This window comes from Anopheles arabiensis, chromosome 2 (genome assembly GCF_016920715.1).
Source record: "Anopheles arabiensis isolate DONGOLA chromosome 2, AaraD3, whole genome shotgun sequence".
Taxonomy (NCBI): domain Eukaryota; kingdom Metazoa; phylum Arthropoda; class Insecta; order Diptera; family Culicidae; genus Anopheles; species Anopheles arabiensis.
The window spans coordinates 54,096,807-54,123,466 of NC_053517.1; the positions used below are offsets into that span (position 1 = coordinate 54,096,807).

General features: G+C 42.6%; 3 protein-coding genes across 4 annotated transcripts; 1 reads left to right on the forward strand and 2 right to left on the reverse strand.

The window, feature by feature from the left end:
- Positions 1-15,233: 15,233 nt before the first annotated feature.
- LOC120908462 (keratin-associated protein 6-2-like) lies at positions 15,234-15,701 on the forward strand. Its single transcript, XM_040319450.1, has one exon. The coding sequence runs from the start codon at positions 15,234-15,236 to the stop codon at positions 15,699-15,701; it is 468 nt and encodes a 155-aa protein (XP_040175384.1).
- A 3,508-nt stretch (positions 15,702-19,209) lies between these two features.
- On the reverse strand, positions 19,210-20,917 carry LOC120895517 (beta-1,3-glucan-binding protein-like). Its single transcript, XM_040298973.1, has 3 exons — positions 20,498-20,917; positions 20,245-20,399; positions 19,210-20,126 (listed from the first exon to the last, which is right to left on the reverse strand). Exons 1-3 carry the CDS (start codon positions 20,753-20,755, stop codon positions 19,352-19,354), a joined length of 1,188 nt encoding a protein of 395 aa, XP_040154907.1. The 5' UTR covers positions 20,756-20,917; the 3' UTR covers positions 19,210-19,351.
- Positions 20,918-22,542: 1,625 nt separating this feature from the next.
- LOC120897070 (beta-1,3-glucan-binding protein-like) lies at positions 22,543-25,000 on the reverse strand. Of its 2 annotated transcripts, XM_040301683.1 has the most exons (5): positions 24,774-25,000; positions 24,588-24,682; positions 24,350-24,504; positions 23,949-24,284; positions 22,543-23,224 (listed from the first exon to the last, which is right to left on the reverse strand). In XM_040301683.1, the coding sequence occupies exons 1-5, from the start codon at positions 24,913-24,915 to the stop codon at positions 22,765-22,767; spliced, it is 1,188 nt and encodes a 395-aa protein (XP_040157617.1). In that variant the 5' UTR covers positions 24,916-25,000; the 3' UTR covers positions 22,543-22,764. The 2 variants fall into 2 exon arrangements, with proteins under 2 accessions (XP_040157617.1, XP_040157616.1); XM_040301682.1 differs by lacking the exon at positions 22,543-23,224 and having other exon boundaries at positions 23,465-24,284; positions 24,774-24,999.
- Between the last annotated feature and the right edge of the window lie 1,660 nt (positions 25,001-26,660).

Sequence of the window (26,660 nt, forward strand, 5' to 3'; positions counted from 1 at the left end):
GCAGATAGGAAGTAAGGGTTGCTGTGTGCTTTGATGATTTTTCAGAATACTCACTCTTAAGTCTGTTCAAAATTTTCAAAATTTTCTACAATGTTTGAAGATAATTCGTGAAAAAATGTACGGAACTTGATAATGTGTAAACTGGAACTCTGATCAGCTATTGGTTAGAACTCTCCATAAACGTTCTATCGTTTTTGTTTGGTTGGTACACTATTTCTTGCTTTCTGGTTAAACGCATTCAAAAATCACTTCGTTTGTATCATACAGTCCGAACTCACTGGTTGATCTTCGATTCCCTGCCAACTATTAAATATGTGCTTTATTGTTACTATTAAATATTAGTTGGCACGTTTTTCCATACAAAAAATATCTGAAATTTTTCTCTGTGAAGACATGAGATTTTTGTGAATTTTTCAAAAACCTGTTGTTCCATACAAACACATGATTTTTAATTGAACAGTCAGCCAACTATTGAGCGTTCAACTAACAAGCATTCCAACTAAAAAGCGTTCAACTATTGAATTCTGACTGTACTCAGATGAGCCTAGAATCGAAATGAATGCACTAAAATTATATCATATTTTTATTAATTTTGTATTTGGAAGAAGTTTATGATTGCACTCGTAAGAGACCAAAAGTTGATTGCTTAGTATTTTCATAAGTTGTTGGGCTATATAAACTATGTAAAAAGCATACAATTCTAGAGAAGTGAGTCAAATTCCCATGGGATGATGTTAAAAAATCGTTATTTAACAATCTGAACTATTTTATTTTAAATAGTTTTTTAGTTAGTTTTTTATACATTAAACACTAATACAATTTAAAGGAGTATTTAACATTTTAACTGTTAGTTTAGTTATGAATACCAGACGTGAGTTAAAAAATGTCACATTAAAATTAAATTTGGATTTTAGTATATTCCAACATTTCATTACAAACCACCAGCACATATTTAAGTACTTCCCTTTCACATCCATCCATACATATTACCCAAAAGACTAACTGTCATTCTCCCTGTTGTATCCTCTAGCCTCATCAGTACAAACTGCTTAATGAGCAGCATCTTTGCCACTATCGTACCATCTCGATTGCACCCTACTCGCTAATTGCTGCTGAGAAAACTTTTCTCTCCTTGCTTCCGTGCACGTGCACGGAAGAAGCTGCAATGCCAGCGAGACGATAAAAGTCCACTGCAATAAATAACAAAACTGAAAAGTTTTAATAAATTCTCAACTTTTCAACACCACGCTCCGTGTATCGGTTCAATCTATGGACAATGGTGGGCTAAGAAAATATGGTTTTCATAATATCTCCTACAAAAAAGAAGCGCATCGAACTGACTCCACCGACACATCGGTGTATCGAGCGACAGTGCACCTCCCGCCAAAGGATGATGTCGATGCCGCGGTGCTTAAAATTCTATCGATGTTTTACCGTCTTTCGCTAGCGAGGTACTTTCGTGCCATAAACAAATAACATCAGACAGGATGCATTATAAGTGCACTTCCAGGGAGCACTAAAATGCCAAGGTACGGAAAATTATACACAAACTTGTGCTTCTACTCTCAGGCTAGCTTGGTGCACCAGTTCAAGGACAACTGATGTAGATTTGCTGTAATAGTAAGAAGAAATCACGATGTCTCGTATAAAAGGATTATTGGTGCAGCTTAAAACTTTAATCTTTACTTTTACTTTACTTTACTTAAAGCAAGGGTAGCAAATTCATTACGATCTGTTATGTGATCCCAATACCAATTGAAATTACTAGAAAAAAAAAACAAACAAATTATCTAGTAACTAACCAACTCCTGTATGCGGCAGATCTAAAATTATTCACAGTCTTTGAGTTTGTAATAAATGTAAATTTAAATTACCGTACATTTCTTGTAACATTATAACATTTTGGTAAAAAAAATTCTATTATTTACCATGAAGATCAAAACGATGCAGACTCTTCACAAACTGTGTATTACTGTAGGCCATTTCCTTTCATAGTAACTCTGTTTAATGAAAAAAAACTCAATTTTTCTAAGAAATAAATGCCCTATACTTACCCTTTTTTCCTTTACCCGTCACAATGGTTCAATCAAAACTATCCGCAAGCACCGACAATCATTGTTCTACCTTCACAACCCGTTCGCATTTAAGAGCGCAATAACAAACGCATAATAGAAAAAAAAACTACGTAAAAATCCTTTCCACAGCAAACAGACAAAAAAAACACCAGCCCGGTGAAAGAAGCTGTTACTCAATCACCCTACCAAGCTCCGGATTGTGCATTGTTCCCGAAACGATGTTTAATTATTTCCTGCTGTCAGTAAATGAACTAAATTACGCCTGTTGGTCATTTCCCTGCAACTACTACGGCGGGATTATCCGCTCCAGCAATGCAATTGCATATTCTTGCCTTCTACTTGACGGATGCACAAAACGCGACGGCGAGGAAGTTTCACAAAAAAAAATGAAATTGAAAGAAAAACACTCGCGGACCAGAACCCTGCCCACCAAGCGTCGCACCCAATCCCAGGATATGCCCATTCCGAGAACCTTCTGTCTCACGACCGACACACTTTTGCAAGTGTCGCCAGTTTTTCATCGTAGCATGCCACGGGGATCATATTTTTTCCTTTCGGCTTTTCCTCGGACCAACCGAGCCCGGTGAGTGTCGCTGTCTTTGGTTGAAACTTTTCTGCGTCCGTTGAAGTTTATTAATTATAGTTTTACTACCTTACACTCTTCTTACCCCATGCTAACGGCTTTTGTTGAAAGGCTCAAGATTGATGGCTCGCTGTTACAGTCGCAGAAAATGGAGGCGTTAAACCGGGCTTGGACGCAACCGGCCCCTAGTAGCTGGATAGTTTTAATGAAGTTTGACTAAACGCTTAGGAACACTTTTCATGCAAAAATGTAGATGTACATGAACTGAACAAGGCATTGATGGTAATGGTGATGACATAAAATATCACAATAACGTTCAAACCATCCATGCTATAAGCTGAACATAATTTAGTTGGATCTCTCATTAACGTCTTATAAAACAATATGTATTTCTATCAGTATGACACAAATTTGCCATTAATTTATTTGAAGGTTCACAATGCTTAATGAATAGATACGAAAAAACGAGTAAGCTCTTCCGTTTAATAATTAAAGTTGTACATTCGTTCAATATCGAACTAATGCATTTCTGGTTGATCTTTATTCAACATTATTTCCTCAGCAACTACAGGTCATTCAAAAGAAAAGAAGAAATATCACTCTCATTTCCGATTCAAAGCTAAATCCGACTTTTCCATCTTCAACTTCAACACTGACGCCATCACCAGTTCTCCGGAAGAGCAAGCAAAATCAATGGAACCTTTCACAACCCAACGGTTAACATTAAGCGCTTCTTATAAACTATCCATCAACCGAAGAACAATCAGCATGAGTAATGATTTATCAAAGCGATGATTTTTACGCTTAAGCAATCCATTTAAATCAAAACGCCATCCTTTGCAGATCCTCGTGGGGCTGTGGCAAAAGCAGTGAAACCAGAAAGGAATCCCGGAGCCTTTCATATCTTGGAGATGCATTGAACAATATGTGTGCACATGAGCTTACGTTTACCGCTCCACGCTTGCAATGATGAACAATTTCCGGTCAGAAATAGAACTGCTGGAGCTAAGATGAAGGCATAAATCATTCGCTTCGATGCACAATCGTTATATCTCCGTCCATGATCGGTGTCATGATTTCAGCATCAGCAAAGGCAGATAGATTTTTATCTCTACTAAAACGGAATAATAAGTTATAATGATCACTTTGCTCATGTTCGTTTTCAATGAATTTATAATATTTTTTTTCTATACATCCATCTAGGGTCTAAACGGTAGTTTGGAAAAGTATAAAATTTGCATTTAGTGGGAGAGTTAGGAAAATGATTTCAGCATATCACTGAAACATATATCAATATATTTTCCTTAGCGAATAGACACTTAGGCTGGCCTCGTGGTACAGTCGTCAAGGATTCAAACCTCGTATCGATCGTTTCCCCCATACATAGGACTGACTATCTTGGAAAAACTTGGGAGTTTTTAATTTTTGGTTGGCATCAACATTTCGCCAAATACCAAGGTTTGTCACGCTCTACCCTTGCTCATGAACTTGTGAGTGGAGAATGAAATGCTATATGCTCCCTACAAGGTTTAAAACCACTCTTATAAGGAATATTTCTATTTCTCCTACAACAAATGATTGTCTTTCGCCTAAAAAGCCTTCCGCTTTAGTACATTCCAAGGTCATAACATCATTTGCCGCAGAATCGTATGATAGTAAAACCGAACAGAAATGCTCCCATCGTACTGTTTGTGCACCCAGGTAACACAACCAATAACATCACATCTCATATCACAACAAAGGCAGATGTACTAACAATGCCGTGCCAGTAGCAAGATTAATAAGCGTTACCGATCCCAACTATGATTTGAATGCAACAAACACATCCTGTGAGAGATCTGTGTCCCTGGTGGCAACCGTTAGCGATAATTAGCATGTGGCTGCTGTTAAATTTCTCTCACCCATCCCAAACGATAATATGATCAGTGTAGCAGCTGCTCAAACTCGCTGTTTGCCAAAACCGCAACTAGAAACGCAACTGTTTACACAACCATTATCCAAATAAAAGAGATATTGTTCGAGAACGCATGAAGAAGGTCTCATGATTATTTTAATTAGAAAATATTGCTCTTACTGCGGGAAACTTTGCACACTCTAGTCACGCATACACTCTCAAAATATTCAAGTATAAATATGAAGAGAGCTGTTGTACCAAGTGTGTAGGATAAAATATGTTGTACAGAAAGAGCATGGCTGTCAGTGACTTATTGTTACCATAGCAGGATAATCAGTCCTACCCGTATGGGGGCACGGTCTATTCGGGGCTGAACCCATGACGGCCATGTTATTGATACGTACGAGTTGACAACTGTATCACGGGACCGCTCCGAGGAATGGCTTTTCTTATATGTTTTTTTTTTATATTTCCAGATTAACGCAAACCACTTAGCCAGCCTTTCCTAGCTATGAGTAAGGTACTTGATTATCTCTATATTATCATCGGTTTATCCACAACGGGATAAACAATCCTGCATATTGAGCATTCTCTCGAATTGAAAAATATTAGTCAAATATTAGTGTCTTGATTGTTTTAATGATGGCAGTAGGTTGATCCTCATTGTGTCGTTTTTCCATTGGTTTTAGTTGTAAAATTGGGTAAATTTTTGCCGGTCTGGTGGTACAGTCGTCAATTCGTACGACTTAACAACATGCCCGTCATGGGTTCATGCCCCGAATAGACAGTGCCCCCATACGTACGTCACTGAAAGCCAAGCTCATTTCACTAGTGGGTACAGGCAGGTCTTGACCGACAACGGTTGTTGTGTCAAAGAAGAAGAAGAAGAAGAAGAAGTTGTAAAATACAGAGTAGGATTGTTTAAAACATATTAAAAGCTCAATTATTACAGCCTTTAATATGCTCTAGTTTTAAAATAACATAAAATTGTTAAACACAGTGCTGGACAGATACAGCATATAACCTTTATTGTAGCTATTTGTCCAAAAATCAAATCGATGGCATGAACGGCACAATATTGTCCCTACCGTAATCGTTAACGTTTAGTCAAAAATTCGATACTGTCACTGATAGCGAGTGCTTCATCTCCATGGAAATAACGTACACCCATCATTGGCGGCTATTTTTATCCGATTTTCCTCGAACGTCTATTGCTCCACTTTTGACTAATCACACAAAGCGGCCGTGCTAAAGACAAGCGAACGCTACCACAACACAACTTCATAGGCTTCTTACCCTGAACGTCACTCCAAGCAGGATCAATCAATCTTTTGACTTGAAATCGCTCCCCTCAAAGCAGCACCAACAAACAAGCCGTGTGAAGGCAGGCGGCGTTAAAATTTCCATTCCTTTACCCACCCAGTTACCACCAAAAAACCGCCAATATTTACCGAACGCGCTAGCAACGGCATTTAAATTTTACAACCTCCTTCCTAATCGTCGTTGGTGATGGTGCATTCTCTTTCACCGAGCCTAAACGCTACTTCCGGCTAATCAGAGTCGTCTGGAAAACAAACTCTACCCCTACTTATGACGTCAAGTCGATAAGATGGTTGGGTTGTGTAAGCGGAAACAGCAACTTCTCTTCCCTTGCAGTAATTGATGTCATTGTCTTACGTGCGCCGATAAAAACCAGAGCGTAGGCAGCGTCTTCGCGAAATGCCAAGATCCTATCGAATGCCATTACGTTGATAGCGCTTGATTGATGGATGGCACAGTAGATCGATGGTTGCGACGAATAGGTATGACGGGAAGTTCCTTGTCGGCACTGCCACATAAAGAATAAACCGATTGAAGAAGCGCTTGCGTTCTAGCATGCTCTGTCGCTACAATCGAGATGGTATTCAAATTACTCAGTATTTCGCCACTTTTGTATTGTGGTAATTATTTATCGAGGTCTGTTCATTTCTCAATTTTGATGTCATTGAAACATGTTCTTGCTATATGTTAATTAAAATATCAACTGTTAAATGCATTAAAAATTTGCTATCAAATCATAACATTATATCTCTCTTGAATATATTTAAATCATCTTACCACCTTAACAAAACAGCGAATGCACTTCAAAGCATATTTCCAAATTAAACGTACCATTACCTGAAGAAGGAAGATAATTGCCAGTAGTCATAAGCGCACAAACACACTTTCCTATGCAAATAAAAGCAGCTGAACAGCAACTTTATCGCATGCATGCGATTTCCCTAGAGACTGTGGGCGCTAATAAGAAACTAACAACGGTTTAGAAAACTTTGAATTACAAGCAAACCATGCTCGTTGGTCTGATTAAGTATGATTGGAAGGAAAGCATTAATGGGGATCTGCTGTTGCCGTTGGGAATATGGAATCATTTTCCTTAATCAAGCAAACACAATGTGGTACAGCGTATGTACTGCGTGATGTAAAGCAAACACTAAGATATTGCTTCACATAAATTGTGCTACTTTGATATCTTTGACAAATGGTACAAGCTCCTAGCTCATATATTGTCAGTAATCTTAAGTTTATTTCATAAATTTATGATCCTAATTTGCTTCCCGCTGTAATCACCATTGCTTCCACAAATATCAACAGCACTGCAACCAGGAGTACTTACCTGCTGGCTTTTAAAATAAAGTATTGGCCCATAAAATATGCATTTTATAGTGTTTATGTTCATCTTTTTTTATGAAAAATCTCCCAACTACGTTCAAACATCTCATATGCAGCCTGGTTTCTCTGGTCTGTTATTAAAAGAACGTGTGCAGGACATCCACGTGTGTGGCTCTTCATTCCCAGCAACCGACAGGAGTGCTAAAATGGGTTCGTTGTCATCATCAGAAAGTACGCATGAGTACGACCACTCTAAAAAGGCTTCGATTTCAATGCGCCAGCCTGCAATCCCCCTTGTGTAATTGAACCCTTATCAGAAACCAATTTATGAGCGGGTTCACCACCAACCATGGGCGGCCGTTCACCGAAACCGTTAGCTGAAAAATTTCATCTTCCACCCCTAAAGACGGCTTTTTAGCAACTGATTCCCATGCCACCATCTATCCATTTCGTAGCTAACTAGGAAAACCTAAAAGGGATAAAATCCTTTCAAAGTGACTTGTGAACAAGTGGGAAGCTTTTCTTTTTTTATCATTTTTTGTTTTGTTTGCCAACGTCCTACGCCCTACATATCCCATGACAAAGGTTGTGCAAACATTCTAAAACAATATGATCGCTTTGCAGTTAAGCTATACCTTTCCATTGTGCAGCAAAGAGGGGTTGCGATTGATATGTTAAGAAAACTCACGTCCTTAATCGGTTGAGTGAAGCGGTGAACAGTTCTTACGATCTTTGCTCATTAAATAAACCTCACAACAATTGAAGTGGTTTCAATGACACTGATGACATCTTTATTTTATTTAGTTAGAACATCTGTAATGCTCAACGAAAAGTATTTTAATTGATATTATTTTGTATAACTATAAATTTATACTTCTGTTCTCTCTTGTATTCTTTTTTATATAATGAGCTATTGTATGTAGTGACGTCATATGGGAAAACTGTGAAACTTACATTTAAGCATGCGTTTTATCGTATATTCTATATTTAAAAAACGTTTAAAAAAAGTCAATTATTTTAAAACAACTTTTTATTAGACCAATGTTGGCATGGTTTTATTTCACTTTGTGTAGATTTTATATCTTCAATATTTCATGCGTATTTCAATGAGCGTAAAAGGGAGAGAGCACGTTTTGTCTTATCGTGATAGTGACATATCATAAGCCTCTTAGGTATCAAATGAAACATTGAACAACTATATAAGGATACATGCTTTCTCTTTAAATAAAATAATAAGAAGAAAAAGTCTTCATGGGATGCATCATCCCATCATCCGATACGATACGCCTCTCATTCCACTTAACCCTAAAATAGGTCCCACTACTTTCCGATTGGAATACTACTTGGTGTCCTTGAGACTAACGGGACATAAACTCCCCATTAAGCCACAATTGCTTACCGGGTGACCTGCTTCCGTGCGCCTCACACCCGGATCCGAATCTGTTTCAATTAACTTCAAAACCAAATGATTTATGCAAAACGAGCCCATATACCGTCCTAACACCTAACCAACACTTTTCTACCACCTGCTAGGCTATTGCATTTTCGACACATTCGCATAGCCCCCTCCTTTGGGTTCTGTCGTTAAAAAGTCAACCAAGTCCTTTCCCAATTCCATGCTAAACAGCCCCAACAGTCCTTAAATTAACCAAACCTCATCATCTACCAGGGCGCTCTCGATGTGCTGGGCGCATGGAATGTGAATAGAGGCAAAGAGTGAGAAGGAGAATATGGAAATTCATCACCTTCTTTTACGCATCCTACCCTTACCCGTTGCTTTCATGAAGACCCAATACCTTTGTGTGTAGTTTGGTTATTTATATGACATTGGCCAAGATTTATGAACACGGTGCGCCATTTTGAAGGTAAATAGGAGCGCTCAGACAGTTTCCTGCAGCCGTACCATTGTCGTCCCGTAGAAGCTACGTTTAAAACTATTCTTTGATTTACGACCTGCACTGTCCTGTCCGTACAGTATCTCTATATCCGACATGGTTAAACTAAACATAGCGTCCCGTAAATTCCTCCTCTCACCAAAAGAGGATTCAAAACACTGTCGAAGTGTTGTTGGAGCATTATTATGGTACTATCATCAAAGTGCCCACGTACCACTGCTATTGATGTCCCTTGCACAAAGTGGGAGAGAGACAGTTGCGTTGGAAATTGAAAGACAACCAGAAGCGACACAAAGAACACTTACCGGAAATTATCGAAGGATGTCTCGTGGGTGATAGGCGGCAGAAGAGCGTGGCCGATGGAAAACCAAAGACATTACGGAAGCCAACATAGATCCTCCAGAGGGTGGTTTCGATCTAGTGCTCCATCTCACTCGCCACCACTATGGCAACCGTTTGCAGTGCGCATTAGTGTTGTAGAGCTTTAAATTTGAATTTACGATGAGTGCTTTTAGTTCATTTTCATTCGTCCGTTTGCTTTTGGTCGGGCTTTCCTTGTACTGGACAGTTTCCTGGACTTCCTGTCAGCTTTTACCATTTGACATTGTCCTCTTTGGTAAGCCTTTTACCCGTAGTGTGAGGCAAGCAACCCATGCTCTTTAACGGCCATTCCGGCGCCGGTTCCTTCCTTCATGTAGCCGGTTTAGATGAAGAATGCGTTTTTGCTACACAAATCAACCAAGATCTTCGGGTGAGTGGCTGTTTTGCTTTGAGAATGGACATGACGAACTTCAGAACACCTTTCCATCTCCAATGATATGTTATACCTTGGACATAAGACGATGTTCAATATCAGTACTAAAGCTCATCGCTACCGAATGGTTTCTTCCCAAGTGCTCTACAAAATACTACCCATCTATACACAATTTCCTTTATCACTAGTATGTCTGCAAGCAACTCAACCAAATCGTAAGTGTGTCTCTCCGACGGGCAAGCTAGTCTTTTAGAGTACTGGAAAGGTAATTTATGCCAACAAGGCGTTAAGACTGAACTAGAGTGTTCCTCACGCGACTCTCAATGAACACTTCAAAAACAACCCCTAGCGTATCCGTTAGTAAACAACCGTAAACAATGATACTTGCTCTCGTGTCTAGAGGGTTCAAAGACAGTTTTTGTTATCGAGCTTGCAATTTTTAGAACCTTGCCTTTGTAAACCCTTCCAAAGTTAAGCACTACCTACTATACTGAAGAACTCCATCAATCGATGTTAAGTATCGGACTAAACTCATAGTTGATTTTAGTTGTGTTTTATCATAGTCCTTTTTTTTGTTCTTTTCATTGTGAAAACCCTTCTGTTTTTATAGTGCCTGGTGCTAGGAGTGGGCCAAGGTAAGGAGGATTTTGATTTCACGGTTCATTGAAACGGAAATGCCGATGAGTGATCTGCCCGACAACAGCCCAAAATCTCCCCTCGACCTGCAAAAGACGAGGGGCTTGAGGAATTGTTTCTGCACCTTTTGGAGGATTCTATACCCTGTACGTACAAGTTTCGACGTATGTTGTACTGTGTACCCAGCTTCAGTCAACAGCAGCTCAAATAAGCTTTTGAATCGATCGATTCCATCGAACCTTTTATCGGGATGGGATTTGTTGATAAAGCGGAACTCCAAGAGCAAAGAGATTATTCCACGAAAGTAAAGGACAAAAAATAAATAAACACGTTTAGCCACCTCCACCGGATGATCCTATTCGTAGCCGGAACGGATGAGGATCGTGGACCTAAACTAATCGAAAACTGTGATTAATTTTGTTCAACTGTTGAAATCAGAAATAATGACACACTACAGAACGGGTTGAGGCAAAAAGGAACTATTTTGCGGTGTCACAGGTGATGAAACGGTTCATTTCTCCTGTTTAATCGTTGTTTTTGCCAAGTTCAAGGTTTTTATGGCTAGCGATGAGGCAAAACTTCCCTCGTGTTTGAGATAGATTGACCAAAACATTTTGTATATATTTTTCCTTTATGCAGCATATTTCTGATAAAAAAGAGTTTTTTTAATTGTTCTGACCGTTTATATCGTAAGGCCTAAATGAGTGGACTACTCAATAGTTTGGATATTTAGATAAAACATAACAATAAGAACGAACTTATCTCACACAATCCTAAACTGAGAATCCCTGAACACAGACGTTCCTTGAATGTGCCCTGAAAGATATCAAATTTAAACATATTAGTGGTCAAGTTCAAACTACTCCTGCTAAATAGCTCAATGATACATTGCTTCAACGTTGTTCATTGGTACATAGCTTCAATACGGTGCTTGAACAACTCGAGGTAAATTTTCCGTCATAATCCATATGTACTCTTAAGCCTATCATGCTATGCCCTCTCTATTATGAGGAACGCTTGATCCTCATTGGTCCTTGATACGCTGTACGACAATGAGATTTTACAAACCGCCTTTATAACGGGCCAGACGTACGATGCAAAAAATCCTTCTGAGCATGTTCTCAAGAACTTCAAATTTGAAAGGATAGCAAAATAATGTCCATATAAAACAAAATGCAAAAAAAAATCATATGTTATTCTTAGCTTTAACAGTTTTATAATTTCCAGCATTGTAAATCATTACCATTCTACACTGCGTGTCATAATGATGGCCTCACCTAGTTTTTTGTTGATTTAAGGCTATTAAAAATTATCAGAAAATTTTGAAAAAAAATCTCACGTTTTCCAATGCGTTTGAAAAAACTTTTGCCTGAAGAAATGTCAAAAAATGTAGGAAATATTCGGTAAAATTTAGCAAAGACTGAACAGACGGGGTTGCCAGGCATACCTAATCGCTACTTCCAGATGCTGTACAGTCTCATAATGTTTCCCATCTTCATATACTTTTCGAACTATTATGCTCCAGGCGTTCTCGACGGTATTTAGATCTGAGGAAATGGCTGGCCAAGTAATAGTATTGATTTTAATTCTCTCCACGATATCCTATGTTTTTTTTACTGGCATGTACAGAAGCGCGATATTCTTGTTGGAATATCAACTGGTTATTGTTTTATATGGTCAAGTGAGATTTGAAATGATTGCCTATGATATGGATGCACTGATCACTGTCCATTTGTGTTGGAATAATCGCCAAATCATACTTTCCATGGCTACTAAATACACCCCATATCATTACAGAACCGCCTCCAAAATTGCGTCTTGAAAAATACCGTGGTTCATATCGCGAATCTGGCCAACAGTGAGAATAATCGTTTGGTCCATCAAGATTGAACTTTTTTCCATCAATACGAATGAATTACAATCAATACATAGTTTAAAATATGTTGAATACCACATCAAGAAAACTTACGTCATTCCATTCACTTGTCCACGTCATGTGTTCGGTATCAAATTCTACTCTGGCGGATTTATGATGCAGTTTTAGATAGGGAGCTTTCTTCATTTTTTCTTTTGCTATATCAGGATATATCCACCATTTTGCTTATATTTAATTCAAGTTTTCGTTTTATTCTCAGACATCTTTTTGTTGAGTTCGAAGCTGCTTTAATTATTCTTCGTTTATCTCTCACCGATAGTTTTTAGTTTAGACGCCCCATAGACATCCTTTGACCTTAAGCACTTGGATCATTGAGGTAATTGTTAATAACTTTCGTAGATCTTTGAATAAGTTCACTGATTTTGTGATTTGATTTGCCAAATGCATGACAAGCATCAATTTGGCCTAATTCGTACTCAGAGAGCTTGTAATGAGTTCGATTTTTGAAATAGGATCGTCATGTAATGAATTCGGAAGATAGTCACGGTCGCTATGTAATGCGATGATCGTACAACTGTACCTCGAGTACCGTCGCGGTAGGTCAGTTTTTACTGATATGAGCCGAGGTGGAATAAAACTTTGTTCGAGTGGACTTTTCAACACTTGATCGTCCAGGCGATCATAGAAACCTTTAGGAGGTTTCCTTTACTGGAAACGTTGGAGTTTAGAGGCCTTACCTTGGGAAGAGGGACATAACTAAACTCTTTAAATGAGAAGTCGATAGATGTTGGATGGGCATAGTCCTATCCTGACAGTCCGAACGAATCTGACTTGCCACGGTCGGAATTGGTTTTATTTATACTCAAATGAAGTTAAGTGTTTCGCACATTTGGTTTTTATGTTGGAAAGTTATTATTTTCACTCAGCTAGTTTCGTTTGTCTTTTGTAGACAAGAACGATGGTTCTTGTCAATAAGTTCCTGTTTTGGGTTTAATGCTTATACTGTTCCTGCTTTGGGTTACATACTGTTCCTGCTTATGTTGTGCGTTTCGGTTGTATATGATAAGTGTGTCACATCTGTTATTTGTTTGAATGGACGGCCTGAACTCCTCCGGGTGTGTTGCTGTGGTATGATCTGATTTACTGAATGTGTTATAATGAATGTATTACAAAGGTGTGATTAGCCTTTCCAAAGTGTGTTACAATGTGTATATAGCTGATAGTGTGTATTATAATAAGTTTTGTATAGCAGATATGCTACAAGCTGTTTTCCCCGACCCATACCTAAACTGGATTGAACATTTTATGTAAGACAGTGGCAAATTCCAATGGCTACCAGATTAAATTTGTATGCTCTTGGTTTAATGCAAGATAGTTGTACTATTAAAGGTGAGGCTATAATTTTTAAACGTCCCTTTTTCAAGTTTTTTTATATTATCAAAAATATTTCCAACATTTTTTTAAATTTTTTCAGGCAAAAATTTGTTCAAAGGCATTGAAAAAAGTGACGATTTTTTCAAAACTATCCAATAATTTTTAAATCAACCTTAAATCAACAAAAACTAGGTGAGGCCATCATTATGAAACGTAGTGTAGTACTGATAATGATTATATGAAACATAACATATAAATGTAAACTTTACTTACATATGGTACAATAGCTTTAAAACAGATCATTTGCTGTAAATCATTTGCCACTCTATATGTTTCTATATTACTATCGAAATGCTGTATCGTAGCACATATATCACTTCGTATTGTTTCACAACGGTTATGATACAGTGAAGATACACTTAAAACAAAATATAAATTTGCCAGCCAAATTTAGAAGTAGAATTAGAAGTAAACCTTGTTGAGTGAGTGCGTTCGTGTACTATGTAATGTTAATTGAACGAGCTGTAAAACTAGTTACAGGGCAATTAAATTCATCCTATTTGCTTGAAATAATGACACAAACTGTTTTGATTGACAAAAACATTGATTCTCTACCAGTTTTTAACTAACCATTAGGGATATTTGGAAAAGCATTCCTATAATCGCAGTTTTCTATAATCAATGTTCGATTTTAATAAGGTTAGTTGAATTTCACATAATTTACTTATTTTTTTAGTTTAGAATATATCTTTCCCACCTTCCTTAGGTCCCACAACACTCACATACTCGGTTGTATGCTCACTAGTACGTTGTTTACGCAAATGACTGCTCGAAATTCATTAGCGCCAATCATGAATATTCCATAGCAAACAACTTCGTTTGACCGAGACCGAGACCGGGGATTCCAACGGCATCTTCAATGCCACACACCAAACGGTTCCACCATCTGACGTTTTGAAGCATTGTTATCGTTCTCTCTATTCAAAACCGGTTCGAACGTTGAACAGTCGTTTGTGCTGGTACCGTACTCCTAAACCAGCTGGTGCTGTTAGCTTGAATCATCCACAGACGTATGGAAACCGGAACAGAATCCTTCCGCAAAACGCCTACGTTCGCTTGATATAGACCCTAGCAGTCAATGAACTCCCATCGGCTTTGCAAACCGGGAAGATGATCACACCGCAGATTCACGCTATAGATCGCACCACCACACCAAGGTTAACTAGTCCGGCACGGAACGGCACACCGTTTGGCGATTGTCACATCGTAAGTGGTTGGTGTGCAAAGAATGGAAGAAGTTCGCGAAAGAATCAAACCTCGCGAAACCAATATCAACAACACACTCGCCAAGGCTTTTAGCCTGCATGTTTGCCGTCTCAGCCCAAATTTCAAACGTATAAATAAGAGGTGACCGATCGCTAATTCGCTGAGATTCGCTAGACGCGAGCTGTGGTTACAGTGCATAACGAAACGCAACGAAGCAATTGTACAGCAGTGATGTTGCGGGCGTTTGTGATAGTGATGATGGTCGGAATGGCCCTAACAGTGCCAATCCAAAACACGCGATCCACTGGTGTTTCGGTGCCAACAGCAAGCCTGGAATCTGTAGACAGCAAAGCAAATCCACAACCGGCGACTCGTCAGTTGGCGAATGATCCTGAAGCGGACCGCAACAAACGGCACCTCGGCTTCGGAGGCATCGGTATCGGTGTGGGTCTGATCGGTGGAGGATTCAGCCCGTACGACAACTATGGCTACGGTGGCTATTATGGAGGGCATGAAGGCTACTACGGCGGCTATGGCAACCAGTTCGGTGGCGGTTTTGGAGGACCGTATGGCTATGGAGCGCCACCTGGCTTTGGAAGTCCTTACGGTTTTGGTGGCTTCCCCGGGCCATACGGAGGGTACGCTAGCGGGTACCAGTACGGCTACGGGTCCGGATACAGCAGTGGATTCTTCGGCTAGTAAACACCAAACTATTATCAGCTCTCGGTAGATTGTAAATCACTTCAGTCAGTATTAATTTATTCACAGCAAATAAATTATTTTACCTTCACGATGTACGCTGCGTTGCACTGGTTCGCCTTATAGCAATCACAAAAATTGGTCACACTTTATCATTTACGGTGGTGCTGCTTTTCAACTTGAATTTCGTTTTGCACTGTAAACAAGGACTGATGCTCTTAAGGGGTTTACTGCTCGAGCGAACGACCGGGCCGACCCGATCCTCGCACGAACCTGTTCCTGGCGCGGTGCGGAATACACAATTAGCCGCAAAGCCTCCATAGCCCATCGCGTTAATTACGCGAAAGATTTATTGCTGTACTTAACTGCTTTGCGATCTGATAAAAATCTCGAACACAAACCCAATCCCCCGCTCGTTTTGGACACATCAACAGAGTGGAGGGATTAGTTGGCAAGACGGAACATTGAAAGTGCCGTAATCCTCTCTCCTGTTACTGTGTCATCTTTCAAATTCTTCTTCTGAGGTTGATCTGCTCCTGTCCAATTAATTGGAACCATTTAAATCTTGCAAAACGCTATATTTTCCATTCTAAAGCGCAATTCTTGAGCTACAAACCAACGTCATTTATATAGTGGCTATGTGTCGTAACTCTAAAACGGCTTTTTCTTCATCGAAACCGTTCGCCCAAACTCTACGGGTACGGCAGAGTGTGGTTTGAAATGAAAATTTTATTTCACTCCACTTAATGTTTGGCGCCATCTAACTGGTTTAGTCCAGAAGAATTCCCGCACTCCCGAAACCCAATCAGTTCCCCAACCTGGGACGAAGCTGTTCAGATACTTTTTAGGGGTGTTTTAAAATTTTACGTCCCCCGTTAGGCGTGGCCACAAAAATCAAACCAAGATTTGATCAGAAAGTAATTCACCAACACACACACTCTGTTTGGCTCCCGCACAAAACGGAAACCGTTAACTTTCACAAACAATTTCCTTCTGCCTAATTGAAACTTAAGCACTTCGCCCCCTTCCTTCGGGCCAAAATGCTCCACAACGCCCCCACCCAAAATCGGTGCCTGGTGCGTGGGAGGACACGCAGAATTTAGCTCTCGTCTCGCAACAGAAAAATCACAACAATTCCACTCTGCTGTCGGTTTGGTTGGTGGTCGAAGATGGTAAAACGTTGCCGCCACACCCCAACGGCCCGTCGTCGCGTACAAAGGGCACTGATGGTGGTGCTGCTTTTTCAAACATTTCCGCCTTCATTTCATGATGGCAATGAAAGGTAGAAAATTAAATAAATTTGTAATAAATAACACATTTCTATCTCTGACTTTGTGCTACAGTTCTTGCGCCGCACAAAAGCCCTTCAGCCCAACAGAAGCGCGGCGATTGATAGGGCTGGGGCTTGCGTTTGCGGGTGATTCGCTAAACCACCGCCACATTGTTCGGAAATGTTCTGCTTTCTTCCGAACGAGTTATTTATCTAAATTGCCCACAACAACCTTGGCCAGCACACTGTTTCAAAGTTACTCCCTAACCACTCCACTGCTCTCCCCTCCCCAGTACAAATCGAATCGGCAACAAATTTCAGCGCAATAGAATTTTCGCAAAACTTTCAGCATCTGTGCGTGCTTTGGCCGGGAGACGGGAGGGAGGGAAACTTCCACTTATTTTCCTCAAAAGAACAAAACAAAAAAAGCGCTCACACTATGCAACGAAATGGTCGATTTTTCTCGCGAGTGTCCCCGAAAACGAGCAGGCAAAACGAAGGCATCGCAACCAATTCATAAATCAAACTACAGCAGCGCGAGCGTTAGCATCCGTCGACTGGGAAAAACCAGGAAGCGACAGTGCACGTTGCTGCCCTGCCAGCCGCCCGTTCTCCTGAAACTGGAATCCACCACCCCGCCAAGTAAAGAGTTATACGCCACGGCAACACATTTTATTGCGTTGGAGTTCAGAGAGCAATCGGGGCGCTGGGCAACGGTCGGGCACACCCGGAAGTATCGTTTAGCCTGGTGGTGGTGCTGCGTCGAATGTCGATCCCTGGGACAGGAACGGCGAACGAGAGATTGCGATTTTTATTTGCAAAACTCACAGCCAAGAAACGAGAAAGAAAGTCAATACTTCGACAACAGCAACAACGGCCAACCTCAAAGGTTCGCAAATCCTTCGGACGGACAGAGACAGCGACAAGGATAAAAAATACATTCGAAAAGCTGAAAAGTTTATGAGAAAACTTTTTCAATATAAGCGTATGGGGGGGACACATTACGGAACGATTTCCATCAATTCGTGCCGCCGCTGCCTACGCCGTCTGATGGATGGCGCAATGTCACACACAGTAAGCACATTCCTTTTAACCCAAGAGAGACTCTGTGTACCGGTATGTGCCCTTCTGGGTGTAGGTGCGTGCAGCTTCACGCAAGGAATTGTGCATCAAAAACTTTGGCAGGTTAGAGACATGGCTTATTCGCGTATTCGGAAGCTCCCAAACACCGAACCACTCTTACCGGCGTTCAATGCCGGTTCAATGGCACGGTCTGTGACGGTTTGGCTGTCTGTCCGTCTGTCTGGCGGGTCGGGACGTCCGAACTTCAATCGGTTTGGATCGGATATTGATGATGTGATTTCTTTTCTGCGGTAGATCAAACAATCATTTAGCGGTAATCCGGCACGCCCGCTCTTGCACTTTCGCTCGGCGTTCTGATCTGATGTGCTCGCTTCTTTTAATGGTGACGCACACAAGACTACGGACAAGAAAATATACTTTCATCGTTCTACACACCAGCAGACACAACTGTTCAATTAAAATTGCGCTCTAATTAATACGTTTGCCTGCGATGTGAATAATTTAGGAACAAACCCCCGTTTGTACTGTCATCCTAAACGGGAAGTAAACTGTTATTCCCTTGTGACTATTGACTTCCTGCTGGAAGCAGCGATTGTGCAAAACGGGTTTAAGGATTAATTATTAACGTTAGGCCGTCACAGCACACCTTTCCTACCCCTTTTGATCGTACCTGGCGTATCGATGACTTTGAATGACATTTTTCAAATGGATCAACGCAAGCGGCAGCATTGCCACTCATGTTCATTTATGCTTTGCAAATCAACACCGGTGGCTATTTAATTGCTATGCACATTCGTGATTGTTCGTTTGTTGGAGGATTGATGGTGAGAGAGCAAACAAAAAAGGCGACTTCAAAGCAACTCCCTCAACAGTTGCTGACGTGTTTCATAATTGGATATTTAATAGTCTTTCTAATTGATTGCTCTCTGGTATGAAAGCTCCACTTGATGCTACCTGTAACGAGCAAAACGGAAGCTTCTGTCTGAACTAATTTACAACTTAAAAAAACGAAAATATAATAAACGAAGCATATAGCGTGGCTAATTTGAATGTTGGCATGCCATTTAATGTTCATTTAGCGTTGCTTTTTTGTTTTTGCGACTCAACCACTATACGCAGTAGAGATGGAAACATCATGCCGAAGTTTCAGAACAATTTGTGGGATAATGGGATTGTTTACCTTTTTTTTATTTATTAAAAAAATCAAACTTCAGATTAATGCGCTTTCAGTGGTTTGTTTACTGCGTAGCTGGCCACCACACGAGTTAAAAGCGGAGGAAAAATGCCACATCAACTTTTACAGCGCCCAAACTTTCACATAATCCACCAGCAACGAGGCAGACTTGCCCCCATCCCGCTCCAGGTTCCACGTCGGCAGCCACTGGGCGCGTCCGTTCCAAAAGTCTGTCGCCGCTTGGGGTGAGTTGTTTTTCCACGGCTTACCGCCCGGGTTTGTGGCCGCGTCGGGGAAAAAGGCAACTCCGCCGACCGCAAGATTAATGATGAAATGGAACTCCTGATCGAACGGTGCCATGCGCGTGCCGTGACGCCACGGGTTCTCCAGATTGTGCTTGTCGAAACCACCGCGCGTCCAGAAGTCGCCCCCGATCGTGGCCAGATCCTCCCCGTTGATGCTTACCGTGATGTTGTCCGGCGTCCACACGAACCCGTACGTGCTAAAGCTCTTGCTAAACTCCTGCTCCGGCAGGGCATTCTTCGTTAGCGTTGCCGTCGGGTACCCGTTGTACGACGGATTTGGCCCAAAGTGTAGCGTTTGGCCGACTTGGCGCGTGCCGATCTGCACGCCGTCCAGGTACAGATTCTCGTTGCCGCGCGATTCCATCAGATCCATCTCGCCCGAAGCCGGCCAGGTGCCGTACGCGTTACGCTTCGGCAGCAACCAGATGGCGGGCCACAGCCAATCGCCCGTCGGCAGCTTGGCGCGCACCTCCGCCCGGCCGTACTTGAAATTGAACGAGCTGATCGTACGGATGCGGGCACTCTTCACCGGATTAACGATGTGCTGCCGATTGCCGACGCGGACGCAACCGTAAAAAGCATCGTTTGTGCAGCTGCAAAGAACACGAAACGGAAGTGCGATAAGAAAGTGTTCTATTTGGTCGGTCGATTAGGTGCACAATTCCCGATTCGAAGGTTATCATCATCAGCAACAACAACAAAAATACGTACTGGTCCGTGGGATAACTGCCCTGCAGGCTCAGCGTGCCGGATGTCATGAAATCTAGCCCAAACTGGTGGGCCGTCAGTGTTGGGCGTATGTTGAGAGCACCATCCTCGACGAATGAGTTCGACCGATTGTTGGTGTACCACTGGAACTCCCAGTTCTGTTTTTGGGGGTTTGAAGGGGCATTACAAAGTTAAAAAAAGCAAATTAAATTGCATCTAAATAAGCTTAAAACTAGACAAGATTTGTCGAACTTACACCACCGCCCGCTAGCGTATTCTCGTGTTCCCACTTTTCAAAGTCGAAGAAATCGAAATTATCTTCAAAAATAAGCTCGCCACTGCAGAACGTGCGTCCCCGGTCGATCAAACTTCCGCTGGCCGTCGTAACGGACCGTACACACTCACTTTGCGCTGTACTAGCCGTGCTTGTTGATTCATCGACGGCTTCCACCCAGTCACCCACGGTTGCTAGTAGCAACGACCCGATCAACAATCGCACACGCACAAGCTGCATAATGAAAAGCCCTTTTTTCTTCCCTCAACTTGATCACACACACCCTCACACAATCCTCAATTGCCGGTACCCGGTTTGGATGCTGCCCCGGTAATGAGCCGTAATCATTCGTCCCCTACCAAACACTGGGACGACTGCAGCGATACTGAGCTCATCATCAGCGGGAGAATTAAGTTTTATAACAACAACCCGGCTACAGCAGCAGCAGCAACAGCAGTCAATGTACCGAACCGGCGTCATCAAACTGGTTGGCTGATCGTGATCCCGCTTGGTCACACACACCCGGCCACTATATGCGTGGTGCACACGTGCGTCCTACCGCGTGGCCATAGTTCTAAACGGTTTGGCGAAACTTGAATCAGCCAGTGTGTTGTTTGGTGTTGAGTGAATGGGGAAGTTTTGTTTTCGTTCAAATTTTATTTTTGAAATAATTAATCTGTAAAAAACAAAGCATCAGTAGTTAGTCTACTACATCACTTCAACCGTCTTAAACGTTATTTGAGGTTCAAAAAATAGATTTTTCGATAGTAAGTTATCTTAGCTGGTAGTTGTAGGTTAAATTTATTGGTTTTGTACATGAAAATTTGATTACTTTGTGCAATTTTAAGCTGGTTCCGTATTAAAACTCTCCTGGTATTTTTTTTTCTCTAATGTCGAGGCCAATCGAGGGTCTTGTCAACTTGTATTTTTGAATATTACCTTACCTTTTCTGTTATCTAGTGGACAGATTTCTTTTTTTATCCTCTGCAAAACTAAATTATCTGATTAACATACCCCATATAAAGCATTATAATCCCACATACAGCCCCTTTCTCAAACTCGATCGTTGAAGGGCAGTCTTCTATAAAAAAAACTATTGCTTTAATTTATTTCAAGACTGTGCTGGTCAATAAACCATATACAATGCTCAAAATGTTCAAAACCATTCAAGGAAACCACCATTTCATGTCATTTTTGACAACCGCACCAAAATTTTAAAAGAAATACACAATAAAGCTTAATTAGTATAAACTTGATGCACAATTATTAAACTTTTTTGCTCGGTAAAATTAATTTAATGCAAAACATGACATACTCATTATAATTTTAATACCTTTATTGTCTTATTAAAATGAAACAAAAAAGGTTTTAAAATACACCAAACACTTTCAAGACAACCCGAACGGCCGAACTGGGAATCACTGATCGGTATCATCATCGTCATGCCACGACACGATCTCTACTCTCCCTCCAGGCTGGTGCTAGTACTGTCCCAATCCATTGTTTTATTTTTATTTTTTTTATTTCTATTCTACGCCCAGTCCATCCCCCATTACTCCGGCGTATAACGCGATTTTACGCTTTTGCATCCCACCAAATTCGATCCGCTGCCGTGCCGCTGCGCGCAAACTGTATTTGTTGTGTATGATGAATGGAAAATAACAACAATTGGTTAAAAATTCGGAATTCCCCGTGGGGAAAGAACAAAAGCCACACTGCATCGCTTTATGCGTAAGTAAGTATTTTTACGAGCCTATGCTACGGATGCGTATTGCATTGGGCAAACACACACACACACGCTTGAAACAGGTTGGTTGGTGGCTTCTTTTAGTGGGGCGAAAACCAGTCGTTGTAAAGATTGTGTTCTCGAACCTGTCTCGAACCTCCTGCACACAATTCCTGTTTCGGCCTGCGTATGTGCACGATTGTTCGAACTGTCGTGACTGATCAGTGCAGTATTGACTGGCGGGGCAGATTAATGCGACTCACGAACAATTTGTTCACATCATTAATGGTAATAATGGGTCTCGGTTTGGGGGTTTTTACCATTTATTTTATTCACTTTGGTCAACTAGATCAACTCGATCAACTAGAGTTCGTTTTGCATAGGTCATGATTTCACTGGTAGTCTGTATAATCTAAGTAACAATCCAATCACGCGGGGCTTCTATCACTGTTTTACCATGATGGGTAGGTCACTGGACATTGCTGCAATACCCCCCCCCACCTCCCTCTCCCTCCAACCTCCATCACAGAGCCCAAACGCGCACGTAGTCCACCTGCATCGATGCATCCTTCGAGTCGGCATCGTCCAGCTTCCACGTTGGCAACCAATCATTTTTGCCATTCCAGAACTCGGTCATCGCGTTCGGTGCCCCATTGTGCCAGGGTTTGTGCGTCGGATTAATGTCATCGTCGGAGAAGTACTCCGACCCGCCGACGGCCACCGATATCTTGAAGTAGAACTCCTGATCGAACGGGGCCATAATGCTGCCGTACCGCCACGGATTATCGATGCCGGGTGTACTGATGTTGAAGTTGCCCTTCTGCCAAAAGCCGGTACCGACCTTCACCGTGCCCGTCTTGATGTCGTTAATGCTGAACGTTACATGATCGGGCGTCCATTCCATCTGGTACCGATTGAACCCGGTATGGTACCCCTTGCCCGATTCCGAGTTGCGCGTGAAGGAAGTGCCGGGAGCACCGTACCCGCTACGAACAATTTGTTCACATCATTAATGGTAATAATGGGTCTCGGTTTGGGGGTTTTTACCATTTATTTTATTCACTTTGGTCAACTAGATCAACTCGATCAACTAGAGTTCGTTTTGCATAGGTCATGATTTCACTGGTAGTCTGTATAATCTAAGTAACAATCCAATCACGCGGGGCTTCTATCACTGTTTTACCATGATGGGTAGGTCACTGGACATTGCTGCAATACCCCCCACCTCCCTCTCCCTCCAACCTCCATCACAGAGCCCAAACGCGCACGTAGTCCACCTGCATCGATGCATCCTTCGAGTCGGCATCTTCCAGCTTCCACGTTGGCAACCAATCATTTTTGCCATTCCAGAACTCGGTCATCGCGTTCGGTGCCCCATTGTGCCAGGGTTTGTGCGTCGGATTAATGTCATCGTCGGAGAAATACTCCGACCCGCCGACGGCCACCGATATCTTGAAGTAGAACTCCTGATCGAACGGGGCCATAATGCTGCCGTACCGCCACGGATTATCGATGCCGGGTGTACTGATGTTGAAGTTGCCCTTCTGCCAAAAGCCGGTACCGACCTTCACCGTGCCCGTCTCGATGTCGTTAATGCTGAACGTTACATGATCGGGCGTCCATTCCATCTGGTACCGATTGAACCCGGTATGGTACCCCTTGCCCGATTCCGAGTTGCGCGTGAAGGAAGTGCCGGGAGCACCGTACCCGCTACCGTAGGCCGCATTCGGACCGAACTTTAGCGTGGACGTGACCTGCTCGATGCCGACATTGATGCCATTCTTAATCAGATCCCGATTGCCCTTCGATTCGAGCAGATCGATCTCGCCGGACGCAGGCCAGCGGCCGTACGCGTTCACCTTCGGCAGGAACCAAATCGCCGGCCAAAGCCAATCACCGGCCGGCAGCTTGGCGCTTACCTCCACCTTCCCGTACTTGAACGCGAACGAGTCGACCGTCCGAATGCTGGCGCTCTTCACCGGATTCAGCACCTGCCCGTGGGACCCGGTACGTTCGCAACCGTCCGGCGAATGTTTGGTGCATCTGCGCTGACGAAACGACTAATTAATAAACGTTTTCCCTCCGATCCCTCCCCTCATCCCCCTTACTGTTCTGCCGGTGAGCCGCCGTGGACGTTCAGCACTCCAGAGCGCAAAAACGGCTCCCCGAACTCATCCACCGTCAGCGTCGGTCGAATGAAGAGGTTACCTTCGCGAACGAACGAATTCGTACGGTTGTTGGTAAACCACTGGAATTCGGAATCCTGCAAGAAAGATGCAACCACACACACGATTGCTTAATCTGACCGCATCTCCATCCGCATCCTTCCTCCTGACCCTTCCTTACCGTATTGCCAGCGAGCGTGTTCTCGTGCTGCCAGGTATCCAGATCGAATCCATCGAACGTGTCCTCGAAAATTAGATCCCCCGGACAGAACGGACCTACGGGAAGGGCATTGTTGTTGTAATCTCCTCCTCTAATCGAATGCGAATGTGTGCACCGTGTTGTCAAGCACAATTACAAATAACCTACCGGATGGTGCCTTCAGTCCACTGGCCGTCGTTAGGGACTTTTCCTGACATTTGGAGCTGGAGCTGGTCTTTCCGCCCAGGACGGCACCGGCCATTGCGAGACCCACCAGCAGTGTGCTCAATTTACCCATCGATAAGTGCATCGGAGCGCAGCGAACTAATCTTGTCAGCTCCAAGAAATGTTACTCTCAACTTCCACCAACTCGGTCTGTCCTTCTGGGCCCCTGTCCACATCGGGCTTATATAGTAAGTTCACATCGAAGCTGCAAACGAACGCGTGGGAGCTGGCAGCATCAGTTAGATTTACAGCATAATTATGCTCGCCGGGCATTGATTTACCACCACGCGGGCCAGTCACCATCGATCATTCGCGGAAGGTCTCACGGCTCGCGAACCCTAGGTACTGCGTCGGAAGTAGCGTGCCTCAAACGTGTGAAAGTTGGAGCATCCAGCATTACCAGCATTGCGACAATGCCCAACCGGCACCTGTAACCAGATTACTATCGAAAGTGTCATGTTGGACACGCCGCACCTAGGCTGACGCTGACGATGGGGACGGAGGTGATGAGTCGCCGCACCTGTCACGAGTGCATCATTCGGAATGGTGTTGTCAGTTGCATACACACATCATTAGCATCGAACTGGAACGGGCGGAACGGGCGGAGCCCGGGTGGCTGGAGTGAGGGGGAGGGGCGCTTGAATACGCGATAAGAATCGGAGCGGAGAATGAAATGCAACCAGCCGGCTTTTCGTCAGATGTGGTGTCAGTTTAATGGCATTGTTTGCAACACCACAGCCACAGCCAGAACAGCTGGACAAACGACTGTACAATCGAACATGCGCCCGACAACGAACAATCGTTCGGTAAAATTATTATGAACAAGTTACGGAATTTGCAAACAGTCGCGTAGTATGTTAAACAGTGTGGTAGATTCAAGAAACGGTATCTACCAGCTGAGACAACTCAAAAAACCACCCTAAACTTAATTGTTACCGAAACGCTCCAACTGGGAAAATCTAATAAAACATTTACCAACGTTCGAGTCAGGCCACACATGTGTCATCACTATTCGAAAATTGGTTATAAATAAAGCTTATTCGATCACTCATGTTCTAGTGTTTCTTCTCCCCATTAGCAGATTCCGCCGAACGAAGGCTCTAGTGGTGGGAGCTCGGAATCGGACCCACCCGATTCTGATTCCGTGTTCGGCATCAATTCCGGAACCGATTCCGATTCCGGAGTCGATTCCGGAGCCAATTCTGGAGTTGAATCCGGAGCCGATTCCAGAGTCGATTCCGGGATCGGCTCGGGAATCGATTCCAGAATCGGAATCGGCTCCGGAATCAGAATCGTCTCGGGAATCGGGAATCGCAATTTGCTCCGGGAACGGAATCAGGCTTGACTCCAGAAATGGAATGGTTTGAATTGAAATAAGTGTGGGAAGCGAAATAAGTCCGAGAATCTCCATGTGAATACATCATTTACAAGTAAATTTTGATTCTTTGCCGCTATCAACACGTAGCATCATTGGATCCAAACGCCTATTCCTATGCAGATGCCGAAACCGACTCCGTTTCGAAACCAATTCTGATTACGGAGTCAATTCCGATGTCGGAGCCGATTTTGATTTCTGAGCCAATTCCGAAACCGATTCTGATTCCGGAGCCAATTCCGATTCCAAAGCCGATTCTGATTCCGGAGCCGATTCCGATTCCGGAGCCAATTCCAATTCTGGAGCCGATTCCGGAACCAAATCCGCAGCCGATTCCGGAACCAAATCCGCAGCCGATTCCAGAACCAAATCCGCAGCCGATTCCGAAATCGATTCCGCAAACTGATTCCGGACCTACTATTCGGAATCGATTCCAGAAAACTTCAGAGCTAGCC